The sequence below is a fragment of the Perissodus microlepis genome, chromosome 12, assembly GCF_051167445.1.
Source record: "Perissodus microlepis isolate ML-2025 ecotype Zambia chromosome 12, ASM5116744v1, whole genome shotgun sequence".
NCBI lineage: Eukaryota > Metazoa > Chordata > Actinopteri > Cichliformes > Cichlidae > Perissodus > Perissodus microlepis.
Window position 1 is genome coordinate 25,509,081 of NC_140472.1, and position 23,124 is coordinate 25,532,204.

Consider the following 23,124-nt stretch of genomic DNA (forward strand, 5'->3'; position numbering starts at 1 on the left):
TCCAGCATTTTGTAGGCTGGTTTGTAGGCTAGCGCAAAGAATTCAATTAAAATCAATGTAAGACTTATTTGTAACCTACAACAAGAATGAGTAAACCTCAACAATTATGTTATGATAAATTACTTATTAACTACAACAAAAAAATACCTTTGTGAGTGGACTTACAAAGGTAAGTCCACTTACAAACTGGACTACTGTAATTCATTATTATCAGGATGCCCTAAAAACTCCCTGAAAAGCCTTCAGTTAATCCATAATGCTGCAGCAAGAGTACTGACAAGGACTAGAAAGAGAGAGCATATTTCTGCTGTATTGGCTTCCCTTCATTGGCTTCCTGTTAAATCCAGAACTGAATTCAAAATCCTGCTCCTCACATACAAGGTCTTAAATAATCAGGTCCCATCTTATCTTAATGACCTGATAGTACCATATCACCCTATAAGAGCACTTCGCTCTCGCTCTGCAGGCCTACTTGTTGTTCCTAGAGTATTTAAAAGTAGAATGGGAGGCAGAGCCTTCAGTTTTCAGGCCCCTCTTCTGTGGAACCAGCTTCCAGCTTAGATTCAGGACAGACACTATCTCTACTTTTAAGATTAGGCTTAAAACTTTCCTTTTTGCTAAAGCATATAGTTAGGGCTGGACCAGGTGACCCTGAATCCTCCCTTAGTTATGCTGCAATAGATGTAGGCTGCCGGGGAACTCCCATGATGTATTGAGCTTTTCCTTTCCAGTCACCTTTCTCACTCACTATGTGTTAATAGACCTCTCTGCATTGAATCATATCTGTTATTAATATCTGTCTCTCTTACACAGCATGTCTTTGTCCTGCTTTCCTTCTCTTACCCCAACCGGTCGCAGCAGATGGCCCTGAGCCTGGTTCTGCTGGAGGTTTCTTCCTGTTAAAAGGGAGTTTTTGCTTCCCACTGTCGCCAAAGTGTTTGCTTATAGGGGGTCATATGATTATTGGGGTTTTCTTTGTATCTATTATTGTACGGATCTACTTTGCAATATAAAGCGCCCTGAGGCGACTGTTGTTGTGATTTGGTGCTATATAAATCAAATTGAATTGAATTAAATTGAACCTTTGTTGAAATGCTTGGAAAAGACTAACATTTGAGCTGGAGTGTTCTGGAACGTTACACAGTATTTGGTCTTCTAATAGCTGCAATCCAGGCCATCCACCGCCTCTTCGTGACTTTGGAAACATGACTTGAACAATTTTTCTTCCACGACGGAATCCGATAAAAACCGATCTCTTTACCCGTCGGCTTCCCGTGGCTGTCATGCGACTGGCTATAGCAGTTAATAATACAACAGCTTCTTGCCATTCTTTGTGTCTCTGTTTATCTCTGTGTGACTGTTGTCTTGTAATAGCCCGTGCGCGCTAGTACCACTTGCACCTACAATCCTTTGCGGTTTTACCCCGGAAATTACTTCACATTTTCGATCTCTATAGAGCCCAGCACAAGCCCACTTACCCATACAAGCTCCAGTATGATAGCTTGGGAGGGTTAGGGAGCACCAGTCCAATGGGGTCTGGTCATAATTGTTGTCTGGTTGTGCAGTGCCAACAGTTAGATTGAAACAAGTGTAGTTGTCTTATTTAGGGGTGAATGGGCCTACTTTAGTGGTGTTAGCGATTGGCCGGAACAAGCTAGCTAGGGTTATATAATTTGCTGGTGTTGCAGCTTGAGTAATTTGCAGCATGCGATTGAATCCCCAGGTGTCATTAGGATAGCGTAGAGCTGGTTCAGTGAAAAGATGGGGCCTGGCTGTAGCACAAGCTATGCAGTCTCCCACCTCTTGTTCTCTGGAATTCAGGATAATTCAGTCTACCCAGAAATGGCTATCTTTATAACCTGTGGCTTTCTCTATCACATCTAATAGCAGCTATTGCAAGTAATCTGCAGTCAGCACACTAATCTTTCTGGACTTAGGCAGCGGTGTTAGACTGAAGTGTTAGTAACATTTGCTGCAGCTGTTACTGGTGGGTCTTGGAAGTTCACCACTATTCCATTATAATATGCTCTACAAGTGTCAGTCCCAACATAACCACACTAATCCAGCCTAAGCAAGCTAAGCGTTTTTGCTCTCCCACAAAACCATCTTCACTGGTGTCTCTTTCTTCTCTCTGTTCTGAAACTAGAACCTCTGTTTGAGGAGCTTCTGGCCTTCTTTAAGTCACGCCAACCTGTGTTGGGTGATTCTTTGCGTTCTTCCTCCTCTTCTTACTTCAATCTCAGGGGTAGACTACCCTGAGATCTGTTGTTCCACAGACCAGGGGATTATTCTGCCCCTGCGGTTGAGTTCTGGGATTTTTCTGACTTAGCTGAGTCCGGGCCTGGGTCCTGCCTGGTCAGGTCCTTCTGGATCTCTGCAATGCTTCTTCCAGGCTCCTCAGCTGCTGTGCACTGGCTGCAATGGTACCACGTCTCCTCTTCCTTTCAGCTGGACCACATGAGACGTTCTCTCCACTACCTCGAAGGGTCCTGTCCACCTCGGCTTCGATCGCTTCTTTTTCAGCACTTTGAGATGGACCCACCGAGCCTCTGGCTGCGTGCTTCCCTCTGCGAGCCTTGTTCTTTCTCCAACTTGTTTGATAAAACTTAAGACAAGAGCTTTATATTCATTGAGTTATGCAGGAGTTGTTTTCTTTTCATCTCTATCATTCAATTCTTTGATTCCTGCACTATGACCTGGAAACTGTCGCTCTGTCATTAACCCATAGGGGACATCCACCCTTTTAACTGCTAAGGGTGAATTAGGCTTAGAAGTGAGGGATCCTAAAACAGGTGCAGTCTTTAATCCCAACTACAAGTCAGTCAAAACTTCAGTCCACATCATCAGTCCGTCACAGTCCAGTCACATGTGTTCATACCTGTTATTGCTGATAGTGGAAACGTGCGCAATGTATTGAAGTATCCACTAACAGCAATATGACGTCATCAAAAAAAGGAAAAGAAGAATTTAAATAGGATTACCATTGCTGCACGTGCTGTTGGTCTGCCAATTAATAAAAGGACAAATGTACTCAGTTTTCCTTTCAAATTCAAATAAATTCAAATTTTATTTGTCACATACACAGTCATACACAGTACGATATGCAGTGAAATGCTTACACAACTGCTCGTGACCTAAAGAAAAAAAGAAAAGGCTATGAATAAGATGAGAAATAAATATGAAAATTAAAAAGGGTAAATTTAACCAGGAAGGAATAAAATAAAATAAAAATTAAATATAAAAATTAAAGTTAAAAATGAAATAACTGTACAACACAAGTTAGAATGAAGGGGAAATTTAACTTAATTTAACCTTTTTTTGTTCTCGTGATTCATACAAGAGCCTGCAGACATTAAATTAAGGCTTTCAAGTGAAGCTCAAGACCTTCAAGACATTCTGATGCTCCTTATGAGCTAATCGCTGGAATAACTGAAACTGATGCTGTTAACTTTTCTGAAGCTAACTTGTGTCTTTACCTGTTTCGAGTTGCATAAATAACAGAATATATTTCTGTTTTCCAATAAAAATATGGTCTTTATGTGTCTATAAGAGTATTTTTCTACTAAGTTCTGGTGGATGAGTCCAAAACAAGTCCAAAACAAAGTAATTGTGTTGATCTCACAAGAAGCCAGCCTACCAATGAGAAAAGGGAAAACTTTAAAGATAAGATAAGATAAGATAAGATAACCTTTATTAGTCCCACACATGGGAAATTTGTTTTGTCACAGCAGGAAGTGGACAGTGCAAAAGTTATGAGGCAAAAATTAGGATACAATAAGAATAAATACAATACACAACTGTACAGAATAGAATAAAATAAAATACTATATACAGTAGAATAAAATAAATATACAATAAGATAAAAATAGAATACAAATGCTATATACAACTGAGTAAAAATACAACGATGACAGAAAAGATTATTGCACTTAGTGTTATTGCACATGTGTGGATGTGTGTGTGTTTGATCAGTTAAAGTCTTTATTGTGGAGTCTGACAGCAGTGGGGAGGAAAGACCTGCGAAATCTCTCCGTCCCACACCGTGGGTGCCGCAGTCTCCCACTGAAGGAGCTGCTCAGTGCTGTCACAGTCTGCTGCATGGGGTGGGAGATGTTGTCCAACAGTGATGACAGCTTAGCCACCATTCTCCTGTCACTCACCACCTCCACTGGGTCCAGAGGGCATCCTAGAACAGAGCTTGCCCTTCGGATCAGCCTGTTCAGTCTCTTCCTGTCCCCGGCAGAGATGCTGCCGCCCCAGCAGACCACACCATAAAAGATAGCAGAAGCCACCACAGAGTCATAGAAGGTCTTCAGGAGTGGGCCCTCCACTCCAAACGACCTGAGTCTCCGCAGCAGGTACAGCCTGCTCTGCCCTTTCCTGTAGAGGGCGTCTGAGTTATGAGTCCAGTCCAGTCTGTTGTTCAGATGAACACCAAGGTACCTGTAGCTGTCCACAGCCTCAATGTCCATACCTTGGATGTTCAGTGGTTGCAGTGGAGAATGCTTGTGCCTGCGGAAGTCTACCACCAGCACTTGTTTAAACTGATTACAACCACCAAAGCCTCATGTTAGTTATACACACACAAAAAACATTAAAAAACACATTACGGAACTTGATGTTTTAAACGACAGAACTGGAGGAAGAATTTTAAATATGTGTAGGCAGGTGTGTAACTGCTGTCTTTTTCTTTTAATAAAACTAGTGATATAAAATGACCAGTTATTGGGACAGACAGTCTATGATCTTTTAAAATACAGAAGGCTTGGCTGGATCCTGTTTAGCCCTGCAGTGAAATCCAGAGTGCTGAGAACCAAGCCGACATTGATTTCCTCATCCAGACTGAGCCTGAGGAGTTTCAAATAAAACAACCGTCTGCCTGCCCGGGGAAACCTAAACCTAATTCTGCAAAATGAAATACACCAAACTCACAAACAGATACAGCTTTGTAAACACATATGCTCAGCGCTTAAGTACATTTTAGTAATAAATTGGTATATATTGCCCTCTAGTGTCTTCCCAGCATATTACCTTGCATTAGTAATGCTGTGCAGGAGTCTCTCGGTTTGCTCTGAGAGGTCGGAGGGCACCAGGATTTCGACAGGGTTGATTTTAAGGACACGGCATTCCAGCTCAGAGCGAGAGGGACCGTCAGGAAAACAGTCCAGAAGCACGTCGCCTGTGCTGGGCTGAACCGCCTGCAGACACAAACACATGCTGTGAATCAGATGATGTCAAAGATGTGCAGCTACAGCTCCAAGTTGACAGTTATACACTGTATAAACTGAAAAATGGCAAAGCATGTTCAAATTTTATTAAAGTAACTTTTTGTCTTAAGTAAGCTATTAATCAACATTTCATTTCTTTATAATTTCTTCTTCACTACAAGTGAGTGTGTGCTGTTATTACACTTATTGCAAAGAAACTGAACAGTGAACATTAAATTATTTTAAAATAATACACAACAGTCCCCTAATATGTGTTGAACAAAAAGCCAAGGGGTAACCCTACTTTTAAATAAAATTTTTGATTTTCAGCTCTTATACACAGAATAACTGAAGAACAATCAGCCTAATGGCCAGGTGGGATTTATGTATTGACTTATGAAACTCACCACAAGGCCTACAGTGAGCTGCTTCTTCAGTTTGTCCCAATTCTCACTAATACAAAGCAGGAAACTTTCTGTCTTCTAGAGCACGTAAAAAGTAAATATATTTCAAAAGGTGCTATTGACAAGAAATTCCCACCAGATGTCAGTAACAACCCATCCAATCCACGCACCCAAAGAAATCAAACCCTAGATATTTACCCTAGATATTTTACTGTATTTTCCCCACAAAAACAATGTACACAGTGTTCATCCCAAGCAGGGCAAATATTGCCTAGCATGGCGAATCAGGCCATGAATAGTATCAACTGCAGTATCTCCACATGCCTCTTCCATAGCTTGGGGAAAGGGTATATGTGTGTGTGGATTTTGGTCATACACTTTCCATCTCCAGGCAGAAAAATATTTGTTATAATGGGATTGAGGAATGGAGAATAGGAAGGGAGATTGGACAGTGAACCAGTAACGGACTCTGAAACACACATGATAAGCAATACAGACTTGGAGTGGTCACTATTGTGAAGCATAATCAGACTATGATTACTGTATAGTACTGTAATTTATACAGTGTTGAGAGTATGCATCAATTGTGGGATTGTATGGGACTTACTTGCACATAGTTGTATTGCAATTCTTTGACTCTTTTTGAATTGCATTCAAATGGCACCCCGCAGAGCTGCTTCATCTTCAGATTATTTCTGTGCAAGACATGTTCTAAGCTGACCCTATCAATATTTTGAAATATGTTGTTGTCTTCTATTACTTTTCTTTGTATTTGCTGTACTGTTATGGCGTTATTTTCTAGAACCATGTTTATGATTTCAGTCTCCTGTTCAGGAGACAGAAGACATTCTCGACCACCTCGCTTTCAGCTCTGCAATACAAATAGTATACTGTAAAATACTGTTAATAGGCCTACTATGTAGGAATACAAAGTACGAATACATTTTCCAAATACGTGAAACATACGTCACAGTATTTTCACAGTCTACAGAACAGTGCACAGGCAATACTGTGCTACACTAATGTACAGTAAGATTTCTTACCTATTCTCGTTTTGGAAAGTCCAGAAAGTCAGGAGGATGGATGCTACAGTGTACCGGCTCACATTTGGCTGTATTCTTTGCCCAGCCTTCCTCATAGTTGGCCGCATGGTCAGCCAAAGTGGCTTTGATCTCATCAGAGATTTCGTTCCTTGGCCTTCGTCGTCCTCGTCCTCAGCGTCCTCCTCCTCTTACTCTCACTCCTCTGGCTCTGCCTCTTTTTCCAGTGTTTGCATCCACTGCTCCAAAACAGAAGAGCTCACCTGTTGCCCTTTTATAAAGCTCTGATTTCTTAATTGCAATTATGTGTGAAAGGTGTTTACCCATGTGATGAGTTAGTATGTAAAGTAGGGCAACTGAGTTTACAGTTTTGAATGACAGTGTGTTTCTTGTGCAAACGAGATTTTCTTCATGAAAATTGAACCAAATGCAGAAAATTGTGTGTAGTGTTTTGAAAAATGTGTGTTTTAAAACTGTAATTTGAGTGTAAAGTTGAAATTGTGCTTGGTTCAGGGGTTGGTGCATTAGTTACATGTTGTAGTCACTGTGTCTGAAGTACAAATAATTGTGTGTAAACTGTAATGTCTACAGTCTCAGATCAACACAGCCCTGCCCTCCAGCACTATGAGGATCACTACCTCCAAATCTGAGGCCATGGTTCTCAGCCGGAAAAGGGTGGAGTGCCCACTCCGGGTCAGGGACGAGATCCTGCCCCAAGTGGAGGAGTTCAAGTATCTCGGGATCTTGTTCATGAGTGATGGGAAAGGGGAGCGGGAGATCGACAGGTGGATTGGTGCTGCGGCTGCAGTGATGCGGACGCTGCACCAGTTCGTCATGGTAAAGAGGGAGCTGAGTGTAAAAGTGAATCTCTCACGTCCCTACCCTCACCTATAGTCACGAGCTGTGGGTAGTGACCGAAAGAAAGGATTGCGGATACAAGCGGCTGAAATGAGCTTCCTCCGAAGGGTGGCTGGCCTCCCAGTTCAGCCATCCGGGAGGGACTCAGAGTAGAGCCGCTGCTCCTCTACATCGAAAGGAGCCATTTGAGGTGGTTCAGGCATCTGACAAGGATGCCTCCTGGGCGAGGTTTTCCGGGCATGTCCCACCGGGAGGAGGCCCCGGGGCAGACCCGGGACACGCTGGAGAGATTATATCTCTCGGCTGGCCTGGGAACGCCTTGGTGTTCCCCCGGATAAGCTGGAGGAGGTGGCTGGGGAGAGGGAGGTCTGGGCTTCTCTGCTTAGGCTGCTGCCCCCGCGACCCGGCCCCGGATAAAGCGAAAGAGGATGGATGGATGTTTTACTTGCATCTATTTGAAAGAGTGAGTGTAAATGCAAAAAATATTTATCTTATATGCTGGAATATGCAGAAAATAGGTCAACAATTTCTTCAAGTCAAAGACTGTTGTATATAATTTATTTGCTTGATGCAATTTGCATAAAGTTAAAAGATTAAAACTAATAAAACAAAAATTGAAAAGAGACTTTTTCATTCGATTACATTTTATATGATGGATTATGCATAGAAAATAGAATTGGGCTAAAGGTCTATAGCTTTACTACCTATTCAGGTTGTGTATCATGTTTTTAAAAACTAACTAAGTAACTAATTACTTTTAAAAAATAAGTAATCAGTAAAGTAAAGGGATTACTTTTTGGGAAAAGCAATCAGTAATTAATTACTAATTATTTTTTTCAAGTAACTTGACCAACACTGGTCCTGTGCTTTTCTTTTTTTTAGTGAATGGACAATGCGCCAGTGTCCCTGGGACCGTAGGTGGTGAGTCGTTTCCACACACTTCTTTTATTTGTGCAGCGCTGGGTGTCTAGGCTGTGGTGATTTTCCCATGTGATTTTGTCAAAGACAATGCTACATTCAGTGTTTTCTATTGTTTTTTATTCCTTGTTTAGCCCCCTGACTATAAATACAATTGTATTAATATTGAGCCAACTGTGTGCATCCTTGAACTTGTGTGAGCCCTCTTTATTTGTTTCTATCTCTTTTTAATATATATTTTCTGGGGGTGAAGTTCCCCTGGGTGGCGTTTTTATTTAAACCCTCAGACCACTTTAGACTACTGTCATCAGTCATTTTGTTTAAAAACTGGGGCCTGCCTGAGCTTAATGTTGAAGTTCACACATGCTCCTAGATAAGTTTCTACTACAGATCTATTTTTAGTCGCAAATGTTGTGTTTATGTGGTGATGACAAAGTGCTACAGAAGAACTGCAGCAAAAAAAAATAAAATCATCAAGTTACCTGATGTACTTATTACATTTTTGCAGCCTTAGTATAATTATAAAGTTAGCGAGGCTTTAAATTAATGGGCTCCACACTGCTTCCCCTGGTGGATACACATGACATTATCAGTGCTGTAAATAAACTTTGCCACTCATGGTTGCATAGGCCACATCACAGACAACGTTACAGTCAAGGGCTGAAGACCCCAGCTAAATGACAAGCAGCCAGTCTGAGCTCAACCTGTTCAAGTGTGCTGCATTTCTACCCAGGTTACTTCAGTCCACTAATTTCCTGGATGAAGCATACAGTGCTGTGAACAAGTATTTCCTCCCTTACTATTTTTTATTTTGTGTTTGCATGCATCACTCTGACATGTCTTAGAGATAAAACACCTACAACTAAAAACTGTTATCCGACTCTTGCATTTAGGATATATTTATGAGGTGATTACCCTAATATTGAGCTCCTTTTGAAGTATACAAAGAAGTACTTTAAGTTTGTTTCCTTTTATTTTGTTTAAAATGCATCACACAGCAGCCTACCTGTGCTCTGAGCCCCCATTGATTGTGGTAAAATTAAATAAACCAAAAGATTCTGCCATATTCCCAAACACAGTTCAGAGTATTCAAAACATATGCAAATATATGTTCTGTTTGCATGTTTATTTGCTTTGGAAAACATTACATTCACGCAATACAGTATTTGGATAGGTCAAACCCTGAACTTTTTTGAATGATACATGAAAATATCAGTGACAGTCCTATTTCATATCAGGCACTTCAAAGTTGTTTATTTCTGCTCTACTGATATAAAATAGAATCTGAAGTGCAGCAGGGAAACAACATCATTCCACAGCCTCAGAAAAGAAATTTGAGGATGGCTGAAGATACCAGCCCCAGGATGGCACTGGGACCAGTTGAAATAGTGCTGTTACACAGGTCCCCTTCACTGCAAGATATAGAGCCAACACATGTTGCACTGTTTTGGCAGTGAAGCTACGCGTTAAAATGTGTAAGACATGAGGAGAAAACGCTCAGAAAACGTCGCAAAACATGATGTGACTAAGAGCCAGCAGACATTCAGCATTTATGTTATTTTATAACATAGTTATTTTTACAATAAAATAGAATTTTATTGTATTAAAAAATATGTTTAATATCAGTATAAGTTCTCATATACAAAAAAGAAAACTGCCTAGAGTTGAATGTGAAGGCTCTGATCTGAGTCTCATTAACTCATTAACTTATGTAAGGGAACTACTCTTTTGTGTTGCTGCTGATAGACTTACAGTAGTTTATGTTAGCTAACTAGTGACAGAAGAGATAGCTCAGTGGAGAAAAGGGGGCTGGGGACTTAAAGGCAATATAAGGGGGGCACATTTGTATAGCTCCTGGCTGCAACAATAAGTTTTATATTAAAAAAACAAAATAAAAAGAGAGCTTGAATGAGTCACTGACTGTCTGATTACACCCTAAAATTAGAGGAATTATATGGCAAGTTGTAATTGTCAAATAGAGTGATGATTCAGCTTATAAGTTTCAAATGATTGAAAATAAAATTGTAAACAAAGAAACCAAGAATCTTCAGTTTGTAACAGCTCTATTTAATGTGTATGTACAGCAAAAAATCTGAACCTTCAATGTTTAGGAAGTCAGGACTTCCTTGTGTTAAGTTCCTCTTAAAGTATAAAAAAGAAGTACTCTGTAAATTAGCATAAAGTTTTTACTTTTTTTTTTTTTTTAAACCAGCTGGTTACATTACAGAGCAAACTACCTGTGCTCGGAGCCCTCATTGGCTGTAGTAAAATTAAATAAACAAAAATATTTTGGCATAATCCCAAACACAGTTCAGAGTATTCAAAAAATATGCAAACATATTTTCTGTATTTTTATTTGCTTTAGGAAAACATTACATTCACCAATACAGTATTTTGATAAGTCAAACCCACAACTTTCCTGAATGACAGATAAAAAGAGCAATGGCAGTTTTATTTCAGTTTTCTTCCCTACTTGTCACGATCTGAGGAGACAGACTGTGCGGTGGTGTGTGTGGTGGACCCAGGTGCGAACACAAGAGAGTAGACCGGAGTAAACTTAAACTGAAAGCGAGTCTTTATTATGGCTGATGACAGGTCTCACACAAAGCAGAAACACCGTGACTAAACTGAACTTAACTAAACTGGGAAACAGATATTGATAAACTAAGAAGACTCAGAGGACCATGATGATGATTGTAAAGCCTGGCCGTGAGGACATGGAGGGTGGGAACACAAACGACGTGACACAGACTGTATGAAACACAGAGACTAAATACACATGAGGGATGATCAGGGGAAGTGGCCACACATGGGAGCACAGCTGACACACATGAACCTAAAGACAGGACAGGAAAAGTGAAACTAAATACACTGACATTGAATACAGACTTTCAAAGTAAAACAGGAAGCATGGAGATTAGACATGACATGAACTAAACATAATCCCGCAGACATGACGCATGACAGGTAGACGCACGAACCAGGGAGACTGAGTACAGGGAGATGACATAAACAACTAAGAAACAAAGGGCTAAACAGCACCCTAGAAATTAACTAGACGAACTAAGCTAAAGCATAAATGAATACAAAAGATACATAAAACTCCTCAACACTGGGTCACACGACCCAGGACTATGACACTACTGATACAAAATAGAGTCAGAAAACAGTGCAGCAAGGAAACATCATTCCACAGCCTCAGAAAAAAAAATTGAGGATGGCTGAAGATACCAGCAGCAGGATGGCACTGGGACCAACTGGAATAGTGCTGTTACACAGGTCCCCTTCACAGCAAGACATAGGCCCAACACATAATGCACTGGTTTGGCAGCCCTTTGTAACTACAGTAAGACCTGTAAGACATGAGGGGAAAATTCTCAGACAGAAACTTTACAAAGCATGATGTGACCAAGAGCCAGCAGACATTCAGCATTTAGTTTTAGACAGAGCTTGTGATATGTGATAACATCTCACCTACTACTTTGAGAGAGTAACAACGGTTGAAGGCGAAAGCACAAGCTTTGGTGTCTATGCAGGATTTAGGATCGGCAGCTATGCATGTGTAGCATCTTAATCCACATACTATAGAAATAAAAACACAATTTCACACACATTAGAAATTATTGAGAGTTTTTTATGCCCTTTGAGAGAGTTGCCAGAAATTGGGTCATATATAAGAAGTGAAATCTTAAGAAGTCTTCTCAGTCTATAAAATATTCCTCTACTGACCACAAAATAAGTAAATATGCTTGTATTTTTAAGCCTGTTTTCTATGCCCCAATATTTACCAAGAAATGACTCCTTTAAAGTCTGCTGTATTCTACATATCTTTAAAACCACAAACAGTTGGGTTTTTTAACTTAAGTTTCAATTATTAAACAAAAAATATATAAAGTGTTCATTTCAGTTTCCTTACCAGCTGGTTATAAAACTCATAATTGAACTGTTAAACAATTTCTTTAACTTTTTACCTTTAAACATCAGTACACATCTAATCCTATTGTATATTTTTAACTTTTGCCCTGTCCACTTCCTGCTGTGACAAAACAAATTTCACACGTGTGGGACTAATAAAGCTTATCTTATCTTATCTTATCTTATCTTATCTTATTTTGTCTTACCTGCAGACAGAGTCACACTCAGGATCAGAGCTCCATAAAGCTGCATCATGAATTCAAATTGCTGATCAGTCTCGTGAGAGAAAAAGCTACTGCTAATCTTTTCTTTCTCAGCTCAACTTTCGTGTTTGCTTTCAGAACCTGAGCTTTTTGATCCATATAACCACGCCCCCTCACTGTCAGTCACTGTGAGTCATAGCCAAAGGACAGGAAAGCTGTTTTTATTTAATAACAATAAATAAAAACTTATATTTAGATACCCCTTTTGAGATAACCCAATATTGTTTTACATTTAAAAACTGATTCATGGAAGCTTTAAAACAGGACAGTAGCGTAAGTGTGAAGTTTATGCATTCTCCACAAGAACAGATTCTCGATTCCTATACTTCCGAGTGCTGAGCCTTTCTTTCTTAGCTCAACTTCCTAATTTCTTTTCAGAACCTGAGCATTTGCATCTCTTCAAAAAGCCTCCTAGCAAGTGCCCAAATAACCACACCCTGTTAAATGTCAGCACTGTCAGACTATCAATTTATGGAAGGGAAGACAAGAACTAAGGTTATGCATCAGATTCTTGCCAAATACTTTAAATCATCCATCCATCCATCCATCTTCATCCGCTTTATCCGGGGCCGGGTCGCGGGGGCAGCAGCCTAAGCAGAGAAGCCCAGACCTCCCTCTCCCCAGCCACCTCCTCCAGCTTATCCGGGGGAACACCAAGGCGTTCCCAGGCCAGCCGAGAGATATAATCTCTCCAGCGTGTCCCGGGTCTGCCCCGGGGCCTCCTCCCGGTGGGACATGCCCGGAACACCTCAGCCAGGAGGCGCCCAGGGGACATCCTTGTCAGATGCCCGAACCACCTCAGCTGGCTCCTTTCAATGTGGAGGAGCAGCGGCTCTACTCTGAGCCCCTCGCAGGTGGCCGAACTTCTCACCCTATCTCTAAGGGAGAGGCCACCCAGCCACCCTTCGGAGGAAGCTCATTTCAGCCACTTGTATCCGCGATCCTTTCTTTCAGTCACTACCCACAGCTTGTGACTATAGGTGAGGGTAGGAGCGTAGATCGACTGGTAAATTGAGAGCTTCACTTTTACACTTAGCTCCCTCTTCACCACGACGGACCGGTGCAGCGTCCGCATCACTGCAGCCGCAGCACCAATCCATCTGTCGATCTCCCGCTCCCTTCTCCCATCACTTGCGAACAAGACCCCGAGATATTTGAACTCCTCCACTTGGGGCAGGAACTCATCCCCGACCCGGAGTGGGCACTCCACCCTTCTCTGGCTGAGAACCATGGCCTTAGATTTGGATGTGCTGATCCTCATTCCCGCTCCAATGAAATTTATACATCCTTTCTTTCCTGTAAAATACTTGAAGCTATTCACTAATGAACAAATACTAACACTTTTATGTTAACACTTCAATTTTGTTTCTCGTTTCCCTTAAATCTGCAGTTGTTAAACTCTTGATCAACTGCATTTGCATTTCAAGTATTATAAGGAACTGTTAAGTATTGTTAGGTACTGATACAGAGAATCAGAAAAAATTAATACTCCCTAAGGAAAATATGTCCCCTTAATTTAGAAGAATTGCATAGTGTTGGAAAATGACACCATAAATCTTATGAGAAGCTATCAACTCTAAAGTTACAATTTTTGTTACACGTTTCTATTTAAATGCATTTCTTTTACAACTGAAGTTGAGGTAGAGTTCACTTTTTAAGCTTCAAATACATAAATAAAGCTGGAAACAAGACGCTTGAAACTTCAACTTGAATCAGATCAACTTTATATAAAAATGAAAGCTAAAAACTGTTATTTGAAGCTTTGTGTTTAGGAAATATTTAAGTGGTGACTTTCTCATGTCGAGTTCCTCTTACTGACCTAAAATTCACCCTTTTCTCCACTCCTACTTTGATTCCTTCTTTGCTTAAGTAAAATGAAATAAACAAAAGAAATCCTGCCTTCTTCTCAATCCCAGTTCAAACTACTGAAATAAACATTCAAATATATTTTCTGTTTGCATTTTCATTTGCTTTAAGAAAAACATTGCATTCAAGCAACACATAATTTGAATTCCTCAAAGTCTGAACTTCTCTAAGTGACGGATGAAAATAGCAGTGACAGTTTTTGTTTCATTTTATATCATTTCACTCCAAAGCTGTTTATTTAATCCTTAGTTCTACAAAATAAAATCAGAAAAAAGTGCAGCATGGAAAGATCATTCCAAAAGCCTCAGAAAAGGAATTTGTTTTAGACAAAGCTTCCAAAACGAGTGGACTACTCACTGCCAATTCTGACAGAGTAACAACGGTTGGAGATGACAGGACAAGATGTGGTGTTTGTGCAGGGTTTAGGGTCCGCAACTGCACCTATAGCACATTAATCCGCGTGCTGTAGAATGAAGCAGAACGCAATGTCAGACAATTTCATACATTTATAATAACTGGAAATATGTTTCTTTCGTTTTCATTTTGATTTGCTTTTTTTTATTTGTTTTCCTTTTTTTCACTTTAAAATCTGGGATCAATGTAACACTCGTAAAACTATAAACAGTTGTTGTTTGCTGTTCGCTTAAGCTAGTATTATAACTCAGTATTGGCCTGCTAACTTTGTGTTTACTTAACCTTTTAGTTTCCTTCAAGCTTTTAAGATCATCTTTAAACCCCACTACATTTGTTTATCTGTCAAAGCACGCATGACCATCATGAAATATTTTTCTTATCGACAGAGTCACACACAGGATCAGAGCTCCATAAAGCTGCATCATGAACTCAGATTGATGATCAGTCTTGTGAAAGAAAAATCTGCTACTCCCTTTCTTTCTTAGCTCAGTTTCCTGTTTAGTTGTCAGTACCTGAGCATTTGCATCTATTCAAAAAGCTTCCTACCAAGTAACCTAACCATGCCCCTGTACGTGAAATCACTGCACACACCCACTGTTTTTCATAATGAAGACATGGAGTAAGATAATGCTATAGAAGGTTACTGAATAAAATATCATAGGAAACTTGGAAATCGCAAAGAAAAGGAAATGTGATGTCACAAGTTTTTTTCATAGTAAAATATAAATTTCATCGCTTTTTTCCACAAGCTGTGTTTAATTTACATACATTTATACAAATACAGTTTAATTTGATCAGATCAGATTTTTGTTCATTATGCTTTGGAATGAAAAGTTGTTTTTCAGTCTGTTGGGATTTTTTTGTATCAGCTAGGCTAAAGTATCTTTTTTTTGTCATGGTTGGGGGTGTTTCCAGGGCAAACTCTGGCAGCTAAGTTCTGAATTGCTGTCGCTTTTCCAGGGTTTTATTAGGCAGAATAAACAGTACATCACTGCAGGTCGTGATGAAGGCCTAAATGAGGGTTTCAGCTGCAGAGTCTGTGAGTAATGGCTGGAATTTGAAGTTCTTTAGGTTGTAGAAGGCAGATTTAGAGATGGATTTGATATGTGATGAGACTGACAGGGTGGAGTCCAGGTTGAAATTAGGAGTGCCCTACATCAGTGAGGCCAGCATAGTTAGCTTGGTGGTCAAAGAAGTTAAAATGGGAGAATGTTTCAAAAGCTGCTGAAAGTGCCAGAAAAACGAGGACGCTGATGTGGTCTGATTTCTAATCTTGATGAGAGAAGTTTTGGTGCCGTTCAAAAGGTTCATGAAGAGGCACGCTTTGCTGGAGTTGGGCAATGACTGCTTTTTTCCAGGATTTTAGTGATGAATGTAAGGTTTCAAATTGGGCAGAGGTTACTGTGGTCTTCAGGGTCCACACCAGGTGTTTTGAGAATGGGGAGACAGCAGCTATTTTATTTAACAGAAACTCTCTTTATATGGAGCTACTGCTGATGTCAACTATGATGGGCCACAGGGTGGTTAGGCAAGACTTGACTATGGTTTTTGGCAGATGGAAGACTTGACTTTGGCTGTATCCCAATTCAGGGTCTGCAGCCTTAAAGGCTGATTACGTCACAGCGACGCGACGAAGGCTGTCCCAATTCGAAGGCTGCTCGAAATGCGGCCCTCAAAGGCATCCTTCATTTCCCTGAATTTTAAGGATGTCGCAGTGTAGACTTCATGGCCCAACATATCCCAGACTTCATAGCGCGGCGCTGGGTGTGGATAATTTTGCCAGAAAAAAACGGTGGAAGTGGAGCGGCCGAAGAGTAAACTTTCAAAAGTAAGTACTGAATATTATGTAACTTATTTATGTGCAAATGTTTAATAATGAAGAACATTAAAACATTACTGTTGGCCACATGTCGGCAAAGTTATGTGACATTAGCGATGTTTGTACGTTTTAAAGCCTTTACTTTAAAATATACGCCGTTCAATAGCTGACCTTAATCTTACAGAGAATGTGATGATTTTATGGATAATTAAAGTCAGTCATATATCCACAAACACAGCAAGCTGAAAGTCAGTGATGCTGCTCGGTTTGCAGTCCTGAATATCACGGCACAAGCAGGATTCACTGCACTGTTAATGTTAGCTGTGTTATATTGCTGCCTCTGTTCGGTGGTGTCGAGCCAAACGGACTTTAACGTGTGTTTGAACGAGCTGACGGTTCACTCGTTAAGCTGAAAGAAAGATGCTTTAATCACAGGAGTCACACATGTGTCCACTGTAGCATCTGGGAACTCTTCTTGTTTAGCACTCGTAATAACACAAACACTAAATCCTCCTTCTCGTGTGCTATTTTGTAGCAGTATATACACCTGAGACTGTCACCTGTCTGTCTGTCCTGCACTCTCTCTCCTTTTCTTTCTCTCTGATTGTGGAATAAAAGTATGAACATGTACTTATAAGTTACACTTGTGTTTGAATCCTGCAGCTTATCACACATTTGATTTCCATGTGTGACAACTGCAAGTGTCCAGAGTGAGGACAGACTGAGGGACCCACTGCTGCACATCATCTGAGGCTTTGCAGCCCTGATGATCCACCAGGACAAACTCAGCAGTGTGTGAGGAGAAGAGGAGGAGGAAGAGCCAGCAGCAGCTGACAGATGGAGAGAATAGACAGACTGTTCCCTGTTTGTGAAGGACTGCTAGAAAAGTTTAAAATAACTAATTGTCTGTCCTGAATCAGTCTTATTAGGTAATGTTCAAATAATTTTATCATTCCAATGTTTTCAGTGTGGGAGAAAGTACTCAGGGCCTTCAAGTTACACACTATGAAAGGCAGCAACAAGTTTAATGTTCAGAAACCTAAAGTATGTATCAGTGTTACACCACTGAAAACAGGGGGAAAAGAATCACGAGAGTGATTATGACTTGCGTCTCTCATAAAGTCGTTTATTGCAGTGAAAATGAGCAGAAACGTTTCACATTCTGTACTGCTAAATGTCACATGGTGGAAGAAAAACACTAAATAATAAACCGAAATACTAAAGTGCATACTATACATATACTTGAGCACGTTTCCTAATAAAATGGCTGACAATAGCGGCGTTTTTAGCTCCTGCCGTTATCTTAATGGCCATTACACAGTACAAAACTGAAGCTCAAAACCGCCACCTACATGTGCACAAAACTGTAATATAATGCTTCTAAAGCTTACAAAACAATGAAGGGTTACCTCTTAAATATCTTAACAGTGTACAAATTGAAAATATATCAACCTTTAAACACTTTTACCTGAAAACGGGGAAAAGAATCACGACAATGATTATGACTTGCGTCTCTCATGCAGTCGTTTATTGCAGTGAGGAGAACGCGCGAAAGCCCCCTAGTGGAGAATAGACACTACTAATCGATCCCAGAAAAGGCCTACTAGCCGATCAGTGATGTATAGATTGCAGTTCTCTTAAATAACATGAAAGCCATTGATATAACATGAAAAATAATAAACTCTTAACCATTTTCTTTCCATATTTACATTATTTTTGTCCTTACATTAACTAATATGAATTTGTATTAACTGAGCAGTTTTATATGCAGTAGTCCTTCAACAGTAGTCCTTCAACCTGTCACATCAGCAGCAGAATGGACCTAAAAATAAATGTTTCAGTTCTATGAAGCTTTGAGTATTTTGGATTAGTAGTACTGCTGTGTTTGTTGCATCATATTGCTGTAATTGTTTATATTCTTTATATATTCTGAGGTAAGTTGATCTATAGTGTTACATCAGATTCTATAAGGATGTTATGTGTTTGTATACTTTCTGCCCAGTTTGATCCATTTAGCAGAAGTCAGCCTGTTTAAGGCTGTGATATCTATTCTGTATGACTTAAAGCAGTTATGACATGCTATGATTTTCTCACCCAATAAAGGAATATTTAATATATCAGTCTACTCTTCATTCTATCAGAAACTGTTATCACAGCTCGTACATTTTCTTTTTACACATATATGTAAGCATTGAGCCAAATTTAGTAATGCCAACATATTAAAAGAACAATATTTGTCTCTTATATATAATACATCTATAGATACTTGTCTTTGAGTGAAGATTTAAGGTGATAGGAACGATAAATAAATGCAACGTGAATCTTTACTGAAGCTCAGTATTTGACACGGAGTTCAAACTCCCTGCTGTAATGACTAATAATGATTAATATAATAACTATAATATTGGCCATATTATATTTACATTACCAAAGTGAGATGACTTTAGTCTCATGAACAACATTAGCTAATTGTTATTTACTAGCTAATTTTACAATGAGTGTTCAGTACAGAAATGAAGCCCAACAATCATGTTTTACAGTCCTGTGGTCTCAGCCTCAGATACTTATTAAATCACACAGAGCTCATGTAGAAACAAATGAACAAAATATGTTCTCCTTCATTTCTGTCAAACAAAGCTGTATGAAACGTTTCCAGCTGTTAGTATCATCTGGGCAGCGCAACTGAGGCTAGACCGTCCCATTTCACAAGCCTACAAGCCTCTCACTTCCGGCCTTAGCGGTCTTTGAGTACGCAGCCCTTGAGGACCGTTAAGGCTGCGTACTTTAAGGCTGCAGACCTACAGCCATACAGGGATACAGCCATAGATGACCAGCCCAGTAAGTTGAAGAGCATCCAGTGGAGAGAAGGAGGAGATCCATCAAGACCAGAACACAGTGAGTAGGAAGTCTTCCATAAAAACAGGATGATCAGTATTATGTCAGTAATCAGAGGACTTCTTGTAACCAAATTTGGTCCACAAATTTCCCCTTGTGGACCAAATTTCCCCTTGTGGGACAATTAAAGGATTATTCTATTATTCTATTCTAACAAATCCTTTGATTGGTATTTTGAGACTTTAAAAGAAGTCCAGGAACTCATAGTGATCAGTATGCCATTAAGAAATCCTGCAGATGTAGTAGTAATGAGTTACATTTATCTGAGTACATTTATGAAAACAAAAATGTACTTCTAAAAGTATTTTATTGCACCAAACTTTTTCCTTATACTTGAGTATATTTGTAAAGAAGAAACGCTACTTTTGCGTCGGTATATTTGGCAATATTCAACTTGATTCTAGTTAAAAATAATTAATTTCACACATTAAATAATAATTCTAATAATAGATCATGCCTCCACTGGATCTACCCCAACTCTTTCACGAATCAGACGTAGCCATGCAGTCACATGACCAGATAAACTGTGGCGACTAGAGCAGCCCAAGCCTTTCAAACTAGCAGACACGGAAAAAAGCATGAAAAAATGTCTGAGGCCACTGTCTCTGATGCTAAAACTGAGGCAGAAGAACACCCTTGGCCTCATATACAAAGCATGTATTGCTTAAAAGCAGTACAAAAGAACAAGAATATAATGCAGTGTCTATGTGTGAGCAAAGGCAAACTGACATTTCAGCGTACAAAAACTCAACATCTAACCTGAGGAAACATGTTGCAGCTCTAGGGGAGTAACATAAGCAAGTTTTGACAAGCTTCTGCTTATGTTTAACCAACCATTTTTTTATAGCTGAGACATCCTCCTTCAAGACTGTAATGGAAACCCTGGAACCTTAGTGTACAGTAATGACAAGAACATTATGCTCAGAAGTACAAGAAGATACAAAGAACATGAAGTGCATAATAATTTTTAAAAAAAAAAACTGAGCACTGTGAACTATGTTGCTACCTCAACAGGTTTTGTCTGCCAGACAAAATAGCTACTTTGGAGTCACTTGTCACTGGATAGATGACATCTCTTTAAAAAGGCATTCTGCTGCACTGACTTGTAGACCTCCTTAAAGGTTCACACAAATTTTATGTTCTTCCTGCAGTATTAGAAAAAAATACATTCAGAGTATCACATCAGAGAAAAACTGACCAGGACAACAACAAACAGTGGTTCAAACTTCTTGAAGGCCTTTCGATTACATGGAAAGTGGAAGTGATGAAGAAAGAGAAAAAGGAAGAAGCCACCAGTGGACAGGAGGATGGAGGATTTTACCCTTGATGATGCAGCAGAAGAGGGTCAGTTAGAGGTGGAGTATGAATATGTGTGTGCCATTATAAATGACAACACAGGTCTTGAGTATCAGCTTCCAAGGCACCAAAAGGATGCATGTCATTTACTAAATCTTATATCAACAGTTGATGCCACTGCTACAGAAGCTGCCAGTGATACATACAGTGGATATAATGGACTTTTAGTGGTTTTATCTGATCGGCTGTCGCTGTTGTAACTCTTTAATTTGATTGTTTTTATATATTTAAATTCTTGTTGTCCCTGGCAGGGTTGTTTTATTGCTTGTTCCTCCATTCATCCATCCAACTTCTTCTGCTCATCCGGGGCCAGGTCACGGTGGCAGCAGCCTTAGCAGAGAATCCCAGACCTCCCTCTCCCCAGCCACCTCCTCCAGCTTGTCCGGGAGAACACCATGGCGTTCCCAGGCCAGCTGAGAGATATAATCTCTCCAGCGTGTCCTGGGTCTGCCCCGAGGTGTCCTCCCAGTGGGACATGACTTTTCCAGGAGGCATCCTTATCAGATGCCCAAACCACCTCAACTGGTTCCTTTCGATGTGGAGGAGCAGCGGCTCTACTCTGAGCCCGTCCCGGATGGCTGAACTTCTCACCCTATCTCTAAGGGAGAGGCCAGCCACCCTTCGGAGGAAGCCCATTTCTGCCGCTTGTATCCGTGATCTCATTCTTTCGGTCACTACTTACAGCTCATGACCATAGCTGAGGATGGGGCATAGATCGACCGTGGCTGCGAACCATTCCAGTGCGAGCTGGAGGCCATCAACTGATGAAGTTTTATGGTAAAAAAAATTTATATTTTAGAAACGTAGTTTTATTTTTCTACTGCCTTGACTCCTGCACTACTCTTCCCGTTTTAGAAGGGTTTCCCTTCTGATAGAACTGCGTAACATATCGATTAAAAAAGCTTTATGTTGTGAAAAACTGAAATCTGGAAATTTAAGTTGTTCCCTATTATGTTTTTACATTTATAGATTAGAAAGATAGATAGAAGGAAGAGAAGCAAGAGGAGGAACCGTCATGGAAGGACAAGCACCTCCACGGTATGTACCTCAGCAGATGGAGGATGTGGCTGAAATCCAAAAATCCTATCAGTGGCTGGACAAAGCTGGACTGAAAGACAGCACAGAGGCACTAATCATGGCAGCACAGGAACAAGCTCTGAGCACAAGATCCATAGAGGCAGCAGCCTATCACACCAGGCAAGATCACAGGTGCAGGCTGTGTAAAGATGCCCCTCAGATAATCCAGCACATAACAGCAGAGCGCAAGGTGCTAGCAGGAAGGGAATAGATGGAACTCCATAACCAAGTGGCCAGCACTGTATAGAGAAACATCTGTGCTGAGTATAGCTGGAAGTCCCAAGGTCAAAGTAGAGGATGGTCCAGAATTACCTTGCTAAGATCCTGTGGGATCCTTCCTTCCAGATGCAGACGGAAAACATGGTGATAGCTAACCTGCCAGACATAGTAGTGGAGGACAAGCGGAGGAAGACAGCCATAGTGATAGATTTAGCAACACCGAACGACAGCAATGTCAGGAAGAAGGAACATTAGAAGCTGGGCTTAGAGAAGAGCTGGAGAAGATGCGGACAGTTGTGGTAACAGTGGTTCCAGTGGTAATCGGAGCACTAGGTGCAGTGAAGGATAGACCAACGAGACAGGAATTTTTGAATAAAAAAAATAAATGTATTCTATGCATCAAATAAACAGAAGACCGGATACATCATTCATAGATAAAATTTTGCTTTCTAATTATACCGTCTTCATTTTCACTTCTCACTCTGGCTTCATTGGTTCATATTTCTGCACTGAATCCATCTGCAACAACCGCAGCAACACAACAGCAAACGAACCAAATGAGAGCTGGTGTACATTCTGTACGAGCTTATTGTATTTTTCTGACTTTTGTATTCTAATGGTTTAAGTTTCAGTTTAGGTTATTTTTGGCTTTCCAATTTTATAGTTTATTCTCTGTGAGGTTCCTCTTGTGTGTTTGTCTCACCCCTGTTTTGCCTATGTGAGTCTGTCGTGTCATATGCTTTTTCGTCTCACTTCCCCGCGTGTAGGCGTATTGACTCTCGCGCTTCCTGTGTGTCCCTCTCTCTTACTCATTCCCTTGCCCGTTTTGTGTCTTAGTGAGAGAAATCTGAAACAGCTGCAGTTAAAACATAT

The 23,124-nt window shown here is 40.3% G+C and overlaps 1 protein-coding gene across 1 annotated transcript; it reads right to left on the reverse strand.

The window, feature by feature from the left end:
* Positions 1 to 10,979: 10,979 nt before the first annotated feature.
* On the reverse strand, positions 10,980 to 23,041 carry LOC146376389 (lymphocyte antigen 6G-like). The gene is made up of 3 exons (XM_084946890.1): positions 12,549 to 23,041; positions 11,902 to 12,009; positions 10,980 to 11,780 (listed from the first exon to the last, which is right to left on the reverse strand). The coding sequence occupies exons 1-3, from the start codon at positions 12,595 to 12,597 to the stop codon at positions 11,626 to 11,628; spliced, it is 312 nt and encodes a 103-aa protein (XP_084803016.1). The 5' UTR covers positions 12,598 to 23,041; the 3' UTR covers positions 10,980 to 11,625.
* Between the last annotated feature and the right edge of the window lie 83 nt (positions 23,042 to 23,124).

Excerpts from the sequence above, each read along its gene's own strand:
- LOC146376389 (XM_084946890.1), bottom strand. The coding sequence starts at position 12,597 with ATGATGCAGCTTTATGGAGCTCTGATCCTGAGTGTGACTCTGTCTGCA. Across the intron at positions 12,010-12,548 it reads GAGTGTGACTCTGTCTGCAG|TATGTGGATTAAGATGCTAC; the intron begins GTAAGACAAAAT and ends TTATTTCTATAG. Across the intron at positions 11,781-11,901 it reads TTACTCTCTCAAAGTAGTAG|GTCTTACTGTAGTTACAAAG; the intron begins GTGAGATGTTAT and ends CATGTCTTACAG.